We start from the raw sequence: 19,758 nt of genomic DNA, 5'->3' as shown, positions 1-19,758 counted from the left end.
GTGGAGTCTACTGTTTAGCTTGAATTTTTTTTTTTAATACAGTGCCCTCAGAAAGTCTTCATACCCCTTGACTTACTCCACATTTTGTTGTTACAGCCTGAACTCAAAATTGATTATTTTCTCACCCATCTATTCACAATTCCTCATAATGACAGTGATTCGTTTAAAGAAATTTTAGCAAATTTATTGAAAAAGAAATAGAAAATCTCATTGACATAAGTATTCACACCCATTGCCCAGGATACAAAAAAATTAGCTCAGGTGCATATCATTTCCTTTGATCATCATCGAGATGTCACTACAACTTGATTAGTCTACTTGCGGCCAATTCAATTGTTTCGACATGATTTAGAAAAAAAACACACCTGTCTATATAAGTTGACAGTGCATGTCAGAGCAGAAACTATACCCTGAAGTCCGAGGAACTGTCAGTAGATCTCAGAGAGATTTGTGATGAGGCATACAGTGCATTTGGGAATGCATTCAGACCCCTCTACTTTTTCCACATTGATATGTTAATCTTATTCAAAATGGATTAAAATTGTAAAAAGCTACGCCACCCCCTTGAATTCTGCCAAAAGGCACCTAAACAACTCTCAGACCATGAGAAACAAGATTTTCTGGTCTGATGAAACCAAGATCGAACTCTTTGGTCTGAAAGCCAAGCTTCACGTCTGGAGGAAACCTGGTACCATCCCTACGGTGAAGCACGGTGGTGGCAGCCACATGTTGTGGGGATGTTTTTCAGCGGCAGGGACTGAGATACTAGTCAGGATCGAGGGGAAAATGAACGCTCCCCATCAAACCTGACAGAGCTTGAGAATATCTGCAGAGAAGAAATGGGAGAAACTCCCCAAATACAGGTGTGCCAAGCTTGTAGCGTCCTACCCAAGAAGACTGACTGTAAGCTGTAATCGCTGACAAAGATGCTTGAACAAAGTACTGAGTAAAATGTCTGAATACTTATGTGAATGTGACATATATTTGAATAAATCAGCTAACATTTCTAAAATCCTGTTTTTGTTGTATGGAGATTGATGAGGGGAAAAACAAATTCATCCATTTTAGAATAAGGCTTTAACGTACGAAAATGTGGAAAAAGTCAAGGGGTCTAAATACTTTCCGAATGCACTGTATATCTGGGAAAGGGTATAAAACAACTTTAAGTGTTGAATGTTTCCAAGAGCACAGTCGTTTCCATCATTGGGAAATTGGAACAATATGGAACTACCCAGACTCTGCCTAGAGCTGGTTGTCTGACCAAACTGAACAAATGGGCAAGAACGACCTTGGTCAGGGAGGTGACCAAGAACCCAATGACCACCAGAACTACAGAGATCCTTGGCTGAGATGGGAGAACCTGCCAGAAGGACAACAGACTGCAGCACTTCACCAATCTGGGCATTATGGGAGAGTGGCCAGACAGAAGACACTCCTGAGAGAAAGGCACACGACAGAGCGCCTGGAGTTTGCAAAAAGGCACGTGAAAGATTCAGAGCATAAGGCACAAGATTCTGTGGTCTGATGAGACAAAACTCTTTGGCCTGAATGGAAATCGGTATGTCTGGAGAAAACCAGGTACAGTTCATCACCCGTAGCAGTATCATGCTATATGGATACTTTTCAGTGGCATGAACTGGGAGACCAGTAAGGATAGAGGGAACAATGAATGGAGACAAATACAGGCAAATCGTTGATGAGAACCTGCTTCAGAGTGAAAACAAAGATTTACATTCCAACAGGACAATGACCCCACGCATACAGCCAAAGCAATGCTGGAATGGCTTCAGAACAAGAATGTGAAAGTCGTTGAGTGGCCCAGCCAAAGCCCAGACATGAATCCCATTGAAAATATGTGGGGGTGTGAATACTTGTCAATTAATATTCTTCATTTTCAATACACTTGTGAAAAAACAAAACATTTAATCCATTCTGAATTCAGTCTCAAACAACAAAATGTGGAATAAGTCAAGGGGTATAAATAATTTGAAGGCACTGTAAACATACTGTGATGACAAAAAGCAAGTGAATTAGAGGGATTACTCATTGAACAGCAACCTCTCTATGGTAACAGAGTCAAAACATGTTAGAATCACCTTTGGGAGAGATTACAGCTGTGAGTCTTTCTGGGAAAGTCTCTAATAGTTTTCCACACCTGGATTGTGCAACATTTGCCCATTCTTCTTCTCAAAATTCTTCAAGATTTGTCAAATTGGTTGTTGGCTAGACAACCATTTTCAGATCTTGCCATAGTTTTAACTTAAATCTGCTTGAAAATCTAACTTGGCCACGCAGGAACATTCACTGTCTTCTTGGTAAGCAACTCCAGTGTATATTTGGTCTTGTGTTTTAAATTATTGCCCTGCTGAAAGGTGAATTAATCTCCCAGTGTCTGGTGGAAAGCAGACAACCAGGTTTTCCTCTAAGAGCTCTGTGCTTCGCTTCATTCCGTTTCTTTTTTATCCTGAACATTTAGTCCTTAGCAATTACATGCAGCCATCACTATGCTTGAAAATATGGAGAGTGGTACTAAGTAATGTGTTGTATTAGATTTGCCTCGAACATAAAACGTATTCAGCACAACAAGTTAATGGCTTTGACACATTTTTTATAGTATTACTTCAGCGCCTTTTTATTGTGTACAGGCTTCCTTTTTACTCTGTCATTTATGTTCACAATGTTGTTGAGCCATCCTCAGTTACCTCCTATCACAGCCATTAAAAACGAATGGTTTTAAAGTCCGATGACCTCATGGTGAAATCCCTGAGCGGTTTCCTTCCTCTCCAGCAACTGAGTTAGGAAGGACGCCTGTATCTTTGTAGTGATTGGGTGTATTGAATCACCATCCAAAGTGTAATTAGTAACTTCAGCATGCTCAAAGGGATATTAAATATATGCTTTAAATTTGTTTTACCCATTTGTACCCTTCTTTGCGAGGCATTCGAATACCTCCCTGGTCTATGTGGTTGAATCTTTTGTTTGAAATTCACTGCTCGACCTTACAGATAAACTGTATGTGTGGGGTACAGCGACAAAGTAGACGTTCAAAAATCATAAACACACAAATTCAAAACAAAAACCTCAATCAAAATTCCTCAAACATACAAGTATTTTACACCATTTTAAAATATAAAATTCTCATTAATCCAGCCAGTGTCTGATTTCAAAAAGGCTTTACAGCGAAAGCATCATACGATTATGTTAGGTCACCACCAAGTCACAGCCATTTTTCTAGCCAACGAGCACAAATAGAGATAAAATGAATCACTAACCTTTGATGATCTTCATCAGATGACACTCATAGGACTACATGTTACACAATACATGTATGTTTTGTTCGCTAAAGTTCATATTAATATAAAAACATCTCAGTATACATTGGACGCATTACATTCAGTAGTTCAAAAACATGGTGATTTTGCAGAGAGCCACATCAATTTACAGAAATAATCATCATAAATGTTGATGAAAATACAAGTGTTATACATGGAATTAGAGATAAACTTCTCCTTAACGCAACCGCTGTCAGATTTCAAAAAAGCTTCACGGAAAAAGCAAACCATGCAATAATCTGAGTACAGCGTTCAGACAACAAAGCAGCCAAAAAGATATCCACCATATTGTGTAGTCAACATTAGTCAGAAATAGCATTATAAATATTCACTTACCTTTGATGATCTTCATCATAATGCACTCCCAGGAATCCCAGTTCCACAATAAATGTTTGATTTGTTCGATAAAGTTCATAATTTATGTCCAAATAGCTTCTTTTGTTAGGGCCTTTGGTGAACAAATCCAAACGCGCGTTCAGGTCCAGCCGAACGTCGGACAAAAAGTTCAGAATGTTCCGTTGCAGCCCGTAGAAACTTGTCAAACTAAGTATAGAATCAATCTTTAGGATGTTTTTATCATAAATCTTCAATAATGTTCCAACCGGAGAATTCCTGTCTGTAGAAAAGCAATGGAACGAGAGCTAACTCTCGTGACTACACGTCACGAGCCTGTGGCACTCTGCCAGACACCTGGCTCAATCCCCTCTCATTCTCTCCCCTTAATAGCAGAAGCCTCAAACAAAGTTCTAAAGACTGTTGACATCTAGTGGAAGCCTTGGGAAGTGCAATATGACCCCATTTACACTGTATATTGGAATGGCAAAGAGTTGAAAAACTACAAACCTCAGATTTCCCACTTCCTGGTTGGATTTTTCTCAGGTTATTGCATGCCATATGAGTTCTGTTATACTCACAGACATCATTCAAACAGTTTTAGAAACTTCAGGGTGTTTTCTATCCAATACTACTAATAATATGCATATATTAGCATCTGGGACAGATTAGCAGGCAGTTTACTCTGGGCACCTTATTCATCCAAGCTACTCAATACTGCCCCCCTGTCACCAAGAAGTTAATTGCAGAACTGTTGGGAGTGTCTATTTTCGACTAGAAACGGCAAACAATTTTTCGGACACTTGATTTGGATGGAAATTAAAACAGCATTATAGACAAGGCTAGCTACATACACCATGTTTCTACACAGTTTCTCACCTCTGCTTCATTTCTTGCAACTGTTTATTGAGCTTGGACTGCTGAGCTTCCAGCTAAGAAAAAAGAACATACATTATAGGATGAATTGCTTGGTTGGAAAGTTGTAGTAATTCAATGTAAATGTTACATTCTTAAAATCTAGAGGCAGTTTGAAGGAGGAGGTAACACATCAGCAGTCCAGTGGTGGTACCTTCTGCTGGCCACTGGTCTCCTTCTTGCTGCTGCCAAGCTCCTTGGTCAGCTTGTTGTTCTCCTCCTGTAAGGCCACCAGGGACTGGGACTTCACAGAGGTAGCTTGCTTCAGCTTATCACTAAACACACACATTATTATAATTCAATAATAATTCTTATCTCAGATATTTGGGAATTGAGGTTGGGTATGAAGACAATGTCTGACACTTTAATGTCTGAATATTTAAAGTCTGAAAACTGTTGAGAGCAATGAGCTATAACTCATACCCAGTGTGTGCGTGTGTGTAATGTATTTTCACTCAGAATAAGAATGTCAGAGCGAGGACAATTAAAAGCATGGAGTAAAGAAAGCAAGTTTGCATTTCTTTTAAGTCAATCTATTAAGAAAAATAAATAAATCAAGACAGGTTCAATAATTATCCTAGCGATCAACTGCATTTAACTGCTCCCTGCAGCAAGGGTTAAGTAACGCAATAGTACCCCCTCTGCCCCAACCCCGCTGTCGGATGTTGGCATTGAGCCAGGACCTGCCAGATAGATACACAGCTGACTGTCAAGGCCCATCTGACTAACAACATTGAGAAAATATTCAACAGGGATATTCCATTGATGACAAATGGAAGGTAGGGCTAGTAAGAAAATTATCTGGGCTGCTGTGGTCTTCATACATAGTGTATTCCGAAAGTATTCAGACCTTCACTTTTTCCACATTTTGTTAAGTTAGCCTTATCCTAAATGAATGTATATTTTCTTTTTTTTGCCCTCATCAAATCTACGCACATAATGACTAAGTGAAAACAGGTTTTGTGAAATACCTTATTTACATAAGTATTCAGACCCTTTGCGATAAGACTCGAAATTGAGCTCAGTTGCATTCTGTTTTCATTGATCATCCTTGAGATGTTTCTACAGCTTGGAGTCCATTTGTGGTAAATTCATTTGAACAGGGCCGCACGGCTGGCCCTTAAACATACAAGGAGAGCTAACATTAACAATATGAATGTAAATCTCTCATGGCTCAAAGTGAGGAGAGATTGACTTCATCATTACCTGTTTTTGTTAGAAGTGTTAACATGCTAAATGCACCGAGGTGTCTGTTTATACTACTAGCACACCCATGCATACCCCACAAGACATGCCACCAAGGGTCTCTTCACAATCCCCAAGTCAAGAACAGACTATTGGGAGGCACATTGTACTACATAGAGCCATGGCTACATGGGGGACTGACGCATGCAGTAGAATCAGATAAGACACACACAAGTAGACACACATAAGACACACACGTGCACATTGTATTGTAAATATGTGGTGGTGGAGTGGTGGCTTGAGTGAACACATTGAATGTGTTGGGTAAGGTGTTATGAAATGTAATGTCATGTAGTATTTTAAAAACTGTATGTATGTATGTACAGTGGGGCGAAAAAGTATTTAGTCAGTCACCAATTGTGCAAGTTCTCCCACTTAAAAAGATGAGAGAGGCCTGTAATTTTCATCATAGGTACACTTCAACTATGACAAACAAAATGAGAAGAAAAAAAATCCAGAAAATCACATTGTAGGATTTTTAATGAATTTATTTGCAAATTATGGTGGAAAATAAGTATTTGGTCACCTACAAACAAGCAAGATTTCTGGATCTCACAGACATGTAACTTCTTCTTTAAGAGGCTCCTCTGTCCTCCACTCCTTACCTGTATTAATGGCACCTGTTTGAACTTGTTATCAGTATAAAAGACACCTGTCCACAACCTCAAACAGTCACACTCCAAACTGCACTATGGCCAAGACCAAAGAGCTGTCAAAGGACACACAATTGTAGACCTGCACCAGGCTGGGAAGACTGAATCTGCAATAGGTAAGCAGCTTGGTTTGAAGAAATCAACTGTGGGAGCAATTATTAGGAAATAGAAGACATACAAGACCACTGATAATCTCCCTCGATCTGTGGCTCCACACAAGATCTCACCCTGTGGGGTCAAAATGATCACAAGAACGGTGAGCAAAAATCCCAGAACCACACGGGGGAACCTAGTGAATGACCTGCAGAGAGCTGGGACCAAAGTAACAAAGCCTACCATCAGTAACACACTACGCCGCCAGGGACTCAAATCCTGCAGTGCCAGACGTGTCCCCCTGCTTAAGCCAGTACATGTCCAGGCCTGTCTGAAGTTTGCTAGAGAGAATTTGGATGACCCAGAGGAAGATTGGGAGAATGTCATATGGTCAGATGAACCCAAAATATAACTTTTTGGTAAAAACTCAACTCGTCGTGTTTGGAGGACAAAGAATGCTGAGTTGCATCCAAAGAACACCATACCTACTGTGAAGCATGGGGGTGGAAACATCATGCTTTGGGGCTGTTTTTCTGCAAAGGGACCAGGACGACTGATCCGTGTAAAGGAAAGAATGAATGGGGCCATGTATCGTGAGATTTTGAGTGAAAACCTCCTTCCACCAGCAAGGGCATTGAAGATGAAACGTGGCTGGGTCTTTCAGCATGACAATGATCCCAAACCGCCCGGGCAACGAAGGAGTGGCTTCGTAAGAAGCATTTCAAGGTCCTGGAGTGGCCTAGCCAGTCTCCAGATCTCAACCCCATAGAAAATCTTTGGAGGGAGTTGAAAGTCCGTGTTGCCCATTAACAGCCCCAAAACATCACTGCTCTATAGGAGATCTGAATGGAGGAATGGGCCAAAATACCAGCAACAGTGTGTGAAAACCTTGTGAAGACTTACAGAAAACATTTGACCTCTCATTGCCAACAAAGGGTATATAACAAAGTATTGAGATAAACATTTGTTATTGACTAAATACTTATTTTCCACCATAATTTGCAAATTAATTAATTTAAAAATCCTACAATGTGATTTTCTGGATTTTTTTTTCTCTCATTTTGTCTGTCATAGTTGAAGTGTACCTATGATGAAAATTACAGGCCTCATCTTTTTCAGTGGGAGAACTTGCACAATTGGTGGCTGACTAAATACTTTTTTGCCACACTGTATGTATGTATGTATTTATTTATTTATCTGTCATATGTTGCTGGATCCCAGGAAGTGTAGCTTCTGCATGGGGATCCATAATAAACACAAAAACGTAACCCGTTGGCCTGAATGCAAAGCTTTATGTCTGGAGAAAACCAGGCACAGCTCATCACCAATCCTTACCATGACGCATGGTGGTGGCAGCATCATGCAATAGGGATGCTTTTCAGTGATGGGGACTGGGAGACTAGTAAGGATAGAGGAAACAATGAATGGTCCAAACACACACCCACAGTCGTGAAGAAGGCACGACAGCAGGTTGAAAAAGTTGGTCATGGGACAAAGTTTGTAATTCGGAACAAGAATGTGAAAGCCTTTGAGTGGCCCCAGCCAAAGCCCAGACTTGAATCACACTGAAAATCTGTGGAAAGACTCCCCATCTAATTTAAGCGCTTGAGAAAATCAGCAAGGAAGAATATCCACAAATCCAGATGGGTATGTCTGTGTCAGCTATGCACAAGCCAACCCAAAGCTGTAATCGCCACCAACGGTGCTTCTACAAATGATTGACTCAGGGATGTGAATACCTATGTAAATGCGCTATTTCTTTATTTCATTATCAATAAAATTGCTACAATTTAAAAAAAACAAATCACTATCATTATGAGGTATTGTGTGTAAATCAGTTTAATATTTTTAATTCAGGCAGTAACACAACAAAATGTGTAATGTGGAAAAATCAAGGGGTAAGAATACTTTCTGAAGGCAAACACACACACACACCACACAGTATACTCACATCTCCTGGCACAGGCTGCTGATTTTCTGGTTCTCTGAGCTGAGTTGCTCTTTAGAAAGGTTGAGCTCCTTTTTGTATTTGGAATTCTGTTGCTTCAAGGAATCCAGCTGTGCATTAACAAAAAAACATAGATCACGTCTAATGTACTGTATATAATACAGATTGTTTGAATGTTGTGAAAGTTCAAGTTGAGAGCATTTTTCTCACTATAGCTTTCAGTCCCTAGTGAACTTTACTTGTGCCAGTATGAGTACATAAAAGGATTGATGCGATTTCTTATTTTATGTTGGGCAATGAAATTAACACACAAAAAAAGTACAAGTTGAAATGATCAAATAAAAAATAATTATGGAGCCGAAAAATCCTGTTTAACGTGGATCTTGGAGTGTGAGCATGCCAGCACCTGTGGCTAAAATTCTGTTTACATGTATCACTGTATTATACTGTGAATAATAACTTATAAAAGTGGTTTGCAACCATTACACCCCGAAACCAAACTTCTGTTAAGTTTACAAGGAGCACCTTCCAAAGTCCTTAGTGATAGCCCTATATGACAGTGACAAAGCCATCATTCCTCACCCATACAATTTCAACTATCTCCATACCTTATTGAAAATCCATGATGCTCAACCACTATAGTATACCCCAACAGAGGCATTACATTCTCCATATACCTGATTGGTCATCTCCTGCTTGGCACTCCTGAACTCCTCCAGCAGAGACTGGGCCTCAATCTTCTCCTGCTGCAGAAGGCCCTTCTCTTGTGTCAGCAACTCCACGACCTCAGCAGTCTTCCCTGAGGACTCCGCTGCCTAGGTAGTGAGGGAGTGGGGGGCATGTCAACCAGACATATATAATGAAACACCTGTAACTTACTTGGATAGGGGTTGGTTGAGGTGAACCCCTATGTCCTGAGATATCATTTGATGGAGCCTTATTTTACACAGCACAAATCAACTCTAACCAGAGGATCCCTAAATGATCACTCCATTTTCTCATATTATGCAGAGTTAATTTGCATGCTTTGCATGTCAGTCATCCAAATCATTCCAAACCGTATTTTGAAGCTCTAGGGGGTTACAATGATTGTTTCTCCTATGCAATTTTAGTGTAATCCTCAGGAATCATTGTAATGCCCACATCTACTACTACTTACTAATTACTATTTTCAAACCAAATTCTAAGGGAGCGGAGATGTAACCATCTACCCCAACCAAGGAACTTCTCAAATCACGTTCTAAGTTCTAATTTACATTTCATAAATAAACTGTTCGCAATGGACTAGAAGCAAGAGAGCAGTTAGTAAAGGAGATTAAACAAAAATTAAGTTAAATAGAAGACCGGAGTAGCATGCAGTGAGGTTGAAACATGACCACAGCCAGCTCAACGTGAGGGTTAGTTACAGGGTTTGTTAGTAATGGAGTACCTCAAGCTGCTTGGAAATAGCATTTTTTAGTTGAGCCTCAAGCTGGGTGACCTGCTGGGTGGCTTTGTCCCTCTCCTTGAGCAAGGCATCCTTCTGGACCTTCAGGTCTTCCAGGTTGGTGGCCATTTCTTCTCTGACCTTGGTAGACACAGATGCCTCCTCCACAGAGGCTTTGTGCTGTCCCTCCATCACTGACTTCTCAGCACGTAGGGCCTGGGCATCTGCTTCAAGCTGTGTCTGGGTAACTTGCAGCTTCTCTACCTCCCCCATGAGCCTTGAGTGTTCCCCATCCCTACTCTCTTGGCTGCTGTGGAGGGAGGAAAGGTCTTGCTCCAGGCGGGACTGTATAGCTAGGAGGTCTACCTTCTCCTTAGCCAGGGAGGAGACCTCATTGACAAGCTTCTCCAGCTTGGCAGACAGGCATATTTGGTCTCCAGCCAAGTCACCCTTTTCCTGGTCCCTCTCCTTCAGCTGTGCCTTTAAGTTCTCAACCTCCCCAGCCAAGGCTTTTCTCTCCACTCCAATATCCTTAAGGTTGGCAGACAACTCATCCATGGCCTTCTCTCTGGTGACAGATTGTTGAGTGAGGTCCTGCACTTTGACTTGCAGCTGGACATTGACCTCAAGCAGACCCTGTCTCTCACCTAACAATCCAGTGTGGGTTGTCTTAAGTTGCCCTAAATCACTACGCAAACTATTTCTCTCAGAGGCTATTGAGTCTCTTTCAACACAAACAGAGGCAACCTCTGCCTTCAGGCTGGATTCAGACTGCAGGATAGTAATCTTCTCCTGTGTCAGAGTGAACAACTGTGTCTGTAAGTCCTCTCTCTCTCTGGAGAGGTCATCCTTGGCAGAGGACAGTTTACTTCGGTCACTTGCTTCAGTCTGCTGCTGCAATTCAAGAAGCATTTTTGCCTTTGAAAGTGATTCTGTTTGACCTTTGAACTCCTGGACCTGCAGAAGCAGATCCTCTTTGTCCTTCTGCAGGCTCTTGTTAAGCTCAGTCTGCTGCGAAAGCAGGAGATCCTGCTTTTTTGTTTGGGTATCGTTCTGCTGAATGAGTTCCAAACGCATCTGCTCAGAGTTGCCTTTTAGTTCATGATGCTCCTCTGCAAGTTCAGTTTTGCTTTTTTCAAGGGCCTCCCGCTCTGAGCAAAGCTTCTGAAGCTGCGCCTGTAGATCAACCTTTTCTTTTTTCAAGGAAGCTCCCTCAGCCTCCACCTTTTCTATCTTCTGTTTTAATTCCTCCAGCAAGGACGTGAGGTTGGAATTGGCTTGCTTCAGGTCATCATTGGCCTTAGTGGAGCTGTCCAACTGGTCCTTCATACTGCAGATCTCACCTGCTAGCTTGTCACGCTCTTTTGTTAGAGTACACTTTTCAGAGATCTCCTGTGTGTGCTTTTCTTCCAGCTCTTCCTTTTCATGTACCCAACAGTCACTCTCCATGTTCTGCTTTTCCAGTGTTAATTCTATAGCCATCTTCTCTTTGCGTATAGAGTGTAGCGCCTTCTCAGTCTCTGCATTCTGGAGACAAAGTGCTTCCTTCTCCTCGCCAAAAGATGACAACAGCTCTTTAACTTTCTCCTTAGAGGTTGCCACTTCCTCTGTAGAAAGTCTGAGCTTCTCCTTTAACTCTTCTCTCTCCTTGATAAGTTCATCTTTCTCAGAACACACCTTTCGCTGGGTAGCAAGCAGGTCCTCTTTCTCCTGCAGGAGGTGAAGCCTCTCTGAGTCGGTAACCTCACTGCTGGTCTTGGACTGGTCCAGCATTTTGGCCAGGCTCGTTTTTGAAGCATGTAGCTCAACCTTGTCACGGACAGACTTCTCAAGATCCTTCTTAGTGATATTCAGCTGATTTTGAAGCTCTGCATTCAAGGCTTGGAGGGCCTCTTTGTCAAAAATGGCAGCGTTAATTTGAGTAAACATCTCCACTTTATCTTTGCCCAAGGTCTCTGTCTGTGCCTGCAGCTGAGTGTTTTTCAGACAGAAGTCTTCTTTTTCCAAGCTTAAAGACTGACACCTTGCCTGCAACTCCAAATTCTTTGCATCAAGGGATTTCTTAGCATTTCTGGCTGCATCCCTCTCCAACAAAAGGATATCCTTCTCAGAGGTCAGCTTCTCCCTGCTTTGCTGGAGCTCGTTCCTCTCCTCACAGGTCTTCTCATAGACCTCTGCTAGCTGCTTCCTCTTAATTTCCTGCTGCAGGATCTCCTGTTGGTACTTCAAAAGGACCTCATGCTTCTCTGCATTTGTCTTTTGAAGCTCCTCAATTTGGGACTGACGCTCCGCTTCAGATTGACTGAGGGATTTGTTATTGGCCTGTGCCTCCTCAACAGCAACTCTAAGCTTCTCCACCTCTCTGGATAGTGAGGCATTCTCTCCTTCTAGCTTCCGGTTGGTGGTCCAAAGTTCCTCCTGCTCTTTTGTGAGCTTGTCCCTCAGTGTCAGAAGTTCATCAGTCTTACCTGAGAGCTCCTGGTGACTAGCCTCCGAGGCTGAGAGCTTGGCCTCGAGTTCAGAGAGTTGATTTTTGAGACTTCCTTCCTGAGCTTTGAGATCTGAGCTTTCCTTAGACATGTGCGCCAGCACTGAGATTTGCTTCTCCAGGTCTGTGGACAATCTCTCAATATGCTGCCTGGAGTAGTCGAGCTCACCAGAAAGAAACTGAGGGAAAAAGGTTGAAAGAAAAAAATGGGCATATAAAGGGAAAACAAAACAAGTCAAGCATTTTATTACAAAAGTTATAAAATGCAATTGGAAAAGTTAAGCTGGTGCAAGCATAAAAGACAGTTGGGAGAAAAAGAAACAAAGCTGACACCATGAAAACTTGAGAAAACTTTGAAAACAGAGGTACACCAATGGAGTGCTTATGATGTGTATGTAGGTGTGTGTGTGTGTGTGCCTCCTAAGTGGGCTCTAATGATTCAGGTTTTCAATCAGTGTGCACCAGGTGTGGTGGAGTGTGTGCATAATTGAATAACTTTCCATTGAGAATATGTTTTTACAAGTAGATAACCCTGTTTTAATTGTCTTCTAATGGTTGTGCCACGAAATTCTGCCTTTTGTATCCCTTTGACAGTAAGTAGAAATTGTGCACCAATATTGCATTTTAAAAAGCTGTGACGTGAACAGAACTCGTTTAATATGGTCAAACTAGTGCAAAAGCAGGCGAGCTCGTTCGACACCTTTTGGCAATTTTCTGTTGTTTTGTGGTGTAAAACTGAGTGTGTTGAGCATAACACGTCAACCGTGTTCCCCACAGGCAAAAAATATATATATATATACAGTTGAAATCAGAAGTTTACATACACTTAGGTTGGAGTCATTAAAACTTGTTTTTCAACCACTCCACAAATGTCTTGTTAACAAACTATAGTTTTGGCAAGTCGGTTAGGACATCTACTTTATGCATGACACAAGTCATTTTTTCAACAATTGTTTACAGACAGATTATTTCACTGTATCACAATTCCAGTGGGTCAGAAGTTTACATACACTAAGTTGACTGTGCCTTTAAACAGCTTGGAAAATTTCAGAAAATTATGTCATGGCTTTAAAAGCTTCTGATAGGCTAATTGACATCATTTGAGTCAATTGGAGGTGTACCTGGAGATGTATTTCAAGGCCTACCTTCAAACTCAGTGCCTCTTTGCTTGACATCATAGGAAAATCAAAAGAAATCAGCCAAGACCTCAAAAAACAAATTGTAGATCTCCACAAGTCTGGTTCATCCTTGGGAGCAATTACCAAATGCCTGAAGGTACCACGTTCATCTGTACAAACAATAGTATGCAAGTATAAACACCATGGGACCTCGCAGCCGTCATACCGCTCAGGAAGGAGATGCGTTCTGTCTCCTAGAGATTAACGTATTTTGGTGCGAAAAGTGCAAATCAATCCCAGAACAGCAGCAAAGGACCTTGTGAAGATGCTGGAGGAAACAGGTACAAAAGTATCTATATCCACAGTAAAACGAGTCCTATATGACATAACCTGAAAGGCCGCTCAGCAAGGAAGAAGCCACTGCTCCAAAACCGCCATAAAAAAGCCAGACTACGGTTTGCAACTGCACATGGGGACAAAGATCATACTTTTTGGAGAAATGTCCTCTGGTCTGATGAAACAAAAATAGAACTGTTTAGCCATAATGACCATCGTTATGTTTGGAGGAAAAAGGGGGAGGCTTGCAAGCCGAAGAACACCATCCCAACCGTGAAGCAAGGGGGTGGCAGCATCATGTTGTGGGGGTGCTTTACTGCAGGAGGGACTGGAGCACATCACAAAATAGATGGTATCATGAGGAAAAAGCTTTTTTACAACAAGTTACGCTACCAAAAAGGGATTGAAATTGTGGAACAACCCATAAATGGTGAGCACAGACTGAAGCCCTACACTTTACATACTGGCTACTCATCGTGAAACGACACTAATTAAACCACTAACAATTATGTGGTTACTACATCCACTTAATCAAGATTATTGAAGTATGAATTAAAATGTCATCAGTTTTTATATATATCTAAGGTGTGCCTCTGCTTTCAAAGTAGGCCCTAAAACCACACCACACCACAACATAGCCACACAGTCAATGCTGAAATGAAGATGGTGCATATGTGACAACACATATGATATATGACATGGTGCAATGGGCTTGCATAAATAGTTATTATCAAAAAGCAATAATATGAGCAGATAAAACGCTAAAATGAATCTTGGGCTTAGTGTGTTTTTATGATTCAATTTGTTTTAATGAAATCAAAGAACGAGGTCACTGTGATATGCCATAATTGTTCTAACAGTCAAACTTTCATTAAAGTAATACGGACTTCAGCTACTTCTTACCTTCCTTCCTCCTTCCTACAGTATGATTACTACACAGACATTAGAAGTGAGGTGGTCTAATTAGCATCAAGTGAATATCAAACCTGACCATAGACCATTTCAGGCAACACTTCATTTGACTTGGAAACAACAGTCAAATGGTAATGACATAATAATAACCAGGTCATTTCTGGTACTGTAGAATAAGGTGCTACTGACATCTTACAGAAAGTGGATAGGACTATACTGGAAAAATTCTCACTTAATACTTCAGTCAACCTAAAGGAAGCTAATGCAAAGCAGCAAGATTTTTTGTACAAAAAGGCAGCTCCTCCTGAGAACATAAAACATGGTGGTCCTGATAATGATATGGTGGGTGCTCACCTGAGCCTTCTCTTTGTAAGGCTGCAGCTCAGTCACCAGCCTCTCCAGCTCCTGGGCCTTCTTCCTGGAGACACTCAGCTCCTGCTTGGTCTTGTCAGCCTGACCCTGCAGCTCCTGGAGCTGCTTGGCATGGTGCTCTGAGGCCTCAGACAGGGCCTTCTGCTGGGAGGTCTGAAGATCCTTGGCCTGGGCCTCACACTGCTGCAAACTCTTCTCCTACACACACATAAAATGAAGGAGACAGTAACTAACATCAATCATTTGCTGTTTGGTAGGGGGACAGCGGTAGATTATTTCAGTGTTTGGGTTAGAGACAGTAAAACGTCTATTACTGAAGAATGTAGGCAGTTTTACAACAAACCTCTTCCCTTCACATCTAATCATCTACTTTATCCCAATCATCAACATCTCAAAGCCATCTCTGGGTTTTCACTCACCAGTTGTGTGATTTTCCCCTGCAGGTTGCTTAGCTGGCCCTGATGCTCATCTCTGGCAGCCTTCAGCTCCTTCTCCTTCTGGGCAACTTCCTGCTGTTGTTGCTCCTCAGAACATGCAGTCCGCTCCTTCTCCTCTGCGAGTTGGGTCTGTAACTCTTCCAGACTCCTGGTAAAGGGGAAGGAGGGGGAGATCAATCTCTGACCAAATGAGACCAGTGGCATTCACACAAACTGTGGCTTCATTGTAGAGGACAGATTCAAACAGTTTTAGACTGAAACTGAAGAACTGATAAACCAGGGCGATGGACAGGTTTTGTGCATTGTTGTCATACTCATTAAATATTGGCACTGGAGGAAACCGGATTGTGGACTTCTCAGATGACAGTAAGCCATTAAACTACTTGAATATGTTTGAGAACACCTTTGTTTGTGACATTTCATTGTGTACCTTTTTTTCTGAGTGATTTCTTCATTCATTTTGGTAAGCTGTGCTGAACTGTCGCCTGATGACTTCATCATGTCTGAGATGTCACTTTGGAGCTTGGCCTTTTCGTTTGCGAGCTGATCAAGCCTCTCCTCTCCAGCCTTTAGCTTCCTCTCCAGCCCTGAGTGAGAGGAAAACATAATTCAGTCATGGGTAACAAGCCTTAATCCACATACACACATACTGTCCACAGCCAATTTGTTACACAATATAAACATAATGACTACCTCAGACTCTCTATAGTGATTATTTTAGTAAAACATTGGCGATATTTTGTGGTGTTGGTCAGGGATAACTTTCTCAAAACAGGTTGCGGTTGCCCTTTTGATTCACACATCACAACCTGGTTTATCGAGCAGAAACTCAAGACAACAAAAACAAGCAGGTTTGGAAACCCCTGGTGTAGGTTGCAAAGTTACATTACTGAATGTACGTAGGGAGAATGGTCATATTGAGTTGTGTGTACTGAAGGGTAGTGCTGGCCAGTGTTCTGACCTGCAAGTTGGCTTCTAAGAGCCTCTGAGTGGGATGTGCACTGCTCTTTTTTTTGTTGCTAAGCTTCTAAAGCAACTGACAGAGAATGAGGGAATTTAGACCGACACTATCAGCTTGCATCATTCAAGTTCTTAGCACTAAGCAAGACAATTACATGCACTAATCTATTGTCTACTGCTTGGCCATGTGGACCAATATAATGAATTATTTGCACAAAACCACATAATTAACCACATAATTGCTAATCATAAGATTGCTTGAAGTCAACATTTTCTTTCTGGTAAAATATGTCTTGCAGATAAAAACCCACGTAACCCAAGTAATAAGAAAACAAAGACTAACGTTGTTACAGGTCAAACATCCTGTAACGTTGATACATGGAAAAAGTAAATCTATTTACCTTGCATAGTTTGTGTTGACTTAGCCTGATTGTCTGTGCTTTCTGACAGTTTTTGTTTCTGAGGAAATAAAACTTTGATGAATACATTTGTGCATGCTTAAGTCAAGAGTTCTCCATGACAAACCTCAAAATGATTGACAACTAATAATGTTCTACACAAGTTATTTAACCAACAGTTGTATTTAAGGATTATATCTTTGATGGTATCGTAAGTGTGTAATAGAGGGTAGACATGTTTTATCATTCCCATGAAAACAAAAAGCTAGAATTTCAAATGCTATGCTCTTCCTTACCTGAGCTTACCTTGAGCCCTACAGTCATGCAAGTCCACCCATTCCCAACCCCTGGCGCCACAACACCAGTCATAAGCCCTAGTACTCACCAGGTTGCCCAGCTCTTGCTCCAAGGAGACCTTGTCTTGCAGCACAGAGGTCAGGCTCTGCTGCAAGGAGAGGAGCTCCTGCTGCTTACCCTCCAGCTCAGAGTTCAACTCACTGACCTACAGCCACAGGCCATGTCATGAAACCATGGACATGGAGAACATTTTGAAGGGGGAAAAAATGATGAGTGACAAAATGAAGGCAAAGCTAATAATGAATAAAATGAAACAAAAGCAAATTGCTTTGAAGGTAGGGATAAATCAATATAACATGAAATACCACAGGTGTGTCTCACGCTTATTTTTCTGGAAAACTCACAAAATAGAAACTGAATATGGTCATGGACAATGGTAGTATGGCGTGGGTATGGACCTACCCTGTTGCCCTGTGAGCAAGCTTGGCTCTGGGCCTCCTCCAGCTGGGTCCTCAGGTTCTGGAGAGCTTGGTTACCTTGGCCTGCCTGGGACTGCAGGACCTCCATAGCTGCCACCTGCTCCTGGACCTCCTTGGCACGGTCCTGGGTCTGCTGGACAAGCTTAGCTTCATGCTCCTCCAGCTCGTTTACCTTCAGCTCAGCAGTGTGCAGTTTGCCCAGCACGTCCTCCATCTCCACCAGGTGCTGCTCCTCAGCACTCTCCACACTGGACCGCAGGCTCTCCTCCAGGCACTCCTTCTCCTCCGACACGACCAGCAGCTGTTTGTTGAGCTCCCCTGTCTCCCGTGCCCGGGCTGCAGCCTCTGCCTCACACCTGGCTCCCGCCTCCTCCAGTGCCTGCTTGTGCTCCAGCTTCAGCCTCTCCAGGGCAGTCTTGGTCTCCACCAGCTCTGTCATCTGGGAACCGGCCCCTTTACTGAAGGACACCTTCAGCTCCTCCGTGGCCTGCTGGTGTGAAGCGATGGCAGATTCCAGCTTGCAGCGCCACTGCTCTATAACGTCTGCATTCTCCTTCTCGTTCTGACTGAGGCGCAGCTTCAACTGCTCGTTGTCTGTGGAGACCTTGGTGGATGAGACTTGGAACTGAGACACTGCCGCACTGTGGGCCTTCTCCTCCGCTGCCAGCATCTCCTTCAGCCCAGCCAGCTCAACCTGTTGCTGGTCTTCTTGAGAGGCCAGCTGAGCCCTCAGAGAGCTCACCTCTTCCAGGAGAGGGGAGGTGGTGGAGTCTGAGCCCTCTGAGCTTTGCTGGACCTCCAGACGCAGCCGCAGGTCAGCCACCTCCCTGGTCCTCAGCACCAAGTCCCTCTCCAGTTCCATGATGCGGGACTTCTCTGACACCGTGGCCACCTATGGGACGGCACAACTCTGGCTCAAACAAAAGCATGTTCTTCAACCTATGGAAACATTGTGATTGTGTGTGTACTGGAAGGACAAGAGGGTAGCTGTTGAAGCCCCTTGTCATCAGACAGGTTTACATGGGTCAATATTTTTCTAAGAAAGTCATTTACAAACAGATGTCCTTCATAGTTGCAGTAGCGCAATGAATGTAACAGCGCAGACCCACATTAGCATAAAATGCCTACAGTTGAAGTCATACACCGCCCTCTAGTGGATATAAGCTGGAACCATATCAGTCATCACACATAATTATTGTGTATTGAACTACTGTCCCCAAATGCTGCAGCTTCTACTGGTTTTCATCCTTACGTTTATATCAGGGGTCAATTTAGGCCAGAGAAACTTGATAGTTAAGAATCTCTCCCCCAACTAATGACGTCAAATGATTCATTAAGAACCAGGGTAAAAACTAAACCAGCAGAGACTATGGCCCTTGAGGATGGCAGTTTAATACTCCATCACTGGCTGTGAAACCCCTGACAGACGCATATAAGAATTGTTAAAGGGTGGGAGCAGGAAATAGACTCGCAAGAGGCAGGGGTTCCCAGATGGGCAGGACAATTGGGGCTGGTAGAATTGGGGGTGGGACAAAGGACAACTGGGAGCAACGGTTGGGTATGGGGGTGCTGTCTGGCTACCATGTTGCACCACAAAAGCTGTGGAGACAGTGGGCAGAGGAAAACATGGAGAAAGAGGCAAGTGAATAACCCCACGATGGAGAACCCTAATGATCCTATATGTAGTGTGGCCCTGACATGGCCCAAGTCTAAGTCTAGGTTTTACCCAGAAAACAGCAAATCTAAAAAGAACAGGATTGATGTTTAGGAAAACTATAAGTTATTTTTTTTTGGAGGGGGGTGGGGATTTAAAGCCTGAATATTTCAAAATGTTTTGGGTGACAGCAGCCATGTGCTTAAGATTCCTGTTCTGGTAAGACACAGGAATGTTTCATGTTTGACAAAATGGGAAGAGAATGAAAGCATGCGAGAGATGCTGCAAATGGATCTCTGACTTACAGCTGAGGCCAAGAGATAATAGTCTTCATTTCAAGTAAAAAGATCAGTCAACTACAC

At 42.4% G+C, this 19,758-nt stretch overlaps 1 protein-coding gene across 6 annotated transcripts in view; it reads right to left on the bottom strand.

The window, feature by feature from the left end:
• clip1a (CAP-GLY domain containing linker protein 1a) overlaps positions 1-19,758 on the bottom strand; it is a 60,484-nt gene that overhangs the window by 8,498 nt on the left and 32,228 nt on the right. For 4 of the 6 annotated variants that reach the window (XM_024438692.2, XM_024438693.2, XM_024438694.2 and 1 more), the window contains 11 exons: positions 17,726-18,634; positions 17,352-17,468; positions 16,970-17,027; positions 16,039-16,195; positions 15,591-15,756; positions 15,154-15,369; positions 9,949-12,612; positions 9,197-9,334; positions 8,523-8,629; positions 4,735-4,855; positions 4,545-4,597 (listed from right to left, as the gene is read on the bottom strand). In XM_024438692.2, the coding sequence (XP_024294460.1) occupies positions 4,545-4,597; positions 4,735-4,855; positions 8,523-8,629; positions 9,197-9,334; positions 9,949-12,612; positions 15,154-15,369; positions 15,591-15,756; positions 16,039-16,195; positions 16,970-17,027; positions 17,352-17,468; positions 17,726-18,634 (4,706 nt within the window). Of the gene's footprint in view, positions 1-2,058; positions 2,063-4,544; positions 4,598-4,734; positions 4,856-8,522; positions 8,630-9,196; positions 9,335-9,948; positions 12,613-15,153; positions 15,370-15,590; positions 15,757-16,038; positions 16,196-16,969; positions 17,028-17,351; positions 17,469-17,725; positions 18,635-19,758 lie in introns of all 6 variants that reach the window. The other 2 variants (XM_024438695.2, XM_024438696.2) reach the window with 2 other exon arrangements.

This window comes from Oncorhynchus tshawytscha, linkage group LG12 (assembly GCF_018296145.1).
Source record: "Oncorhynchus tshawytscha isolate Ot180627B linkage group LG12, Otsh_v2.0, whole genome shotgun sequence".
Taxonomy (NCBI): Eukaryota; Metazoa; Chordata; class Actinopteri; order Salmoniformes; family Salmonidae; genus Oncorhynchus; species Oncorhynchus tshawytscha.
The sequence above is the reverse complement of the archived record's forward strand: the minus strand, read 5'-3'. Positions and strand labels throughout refer to the sequence as shown.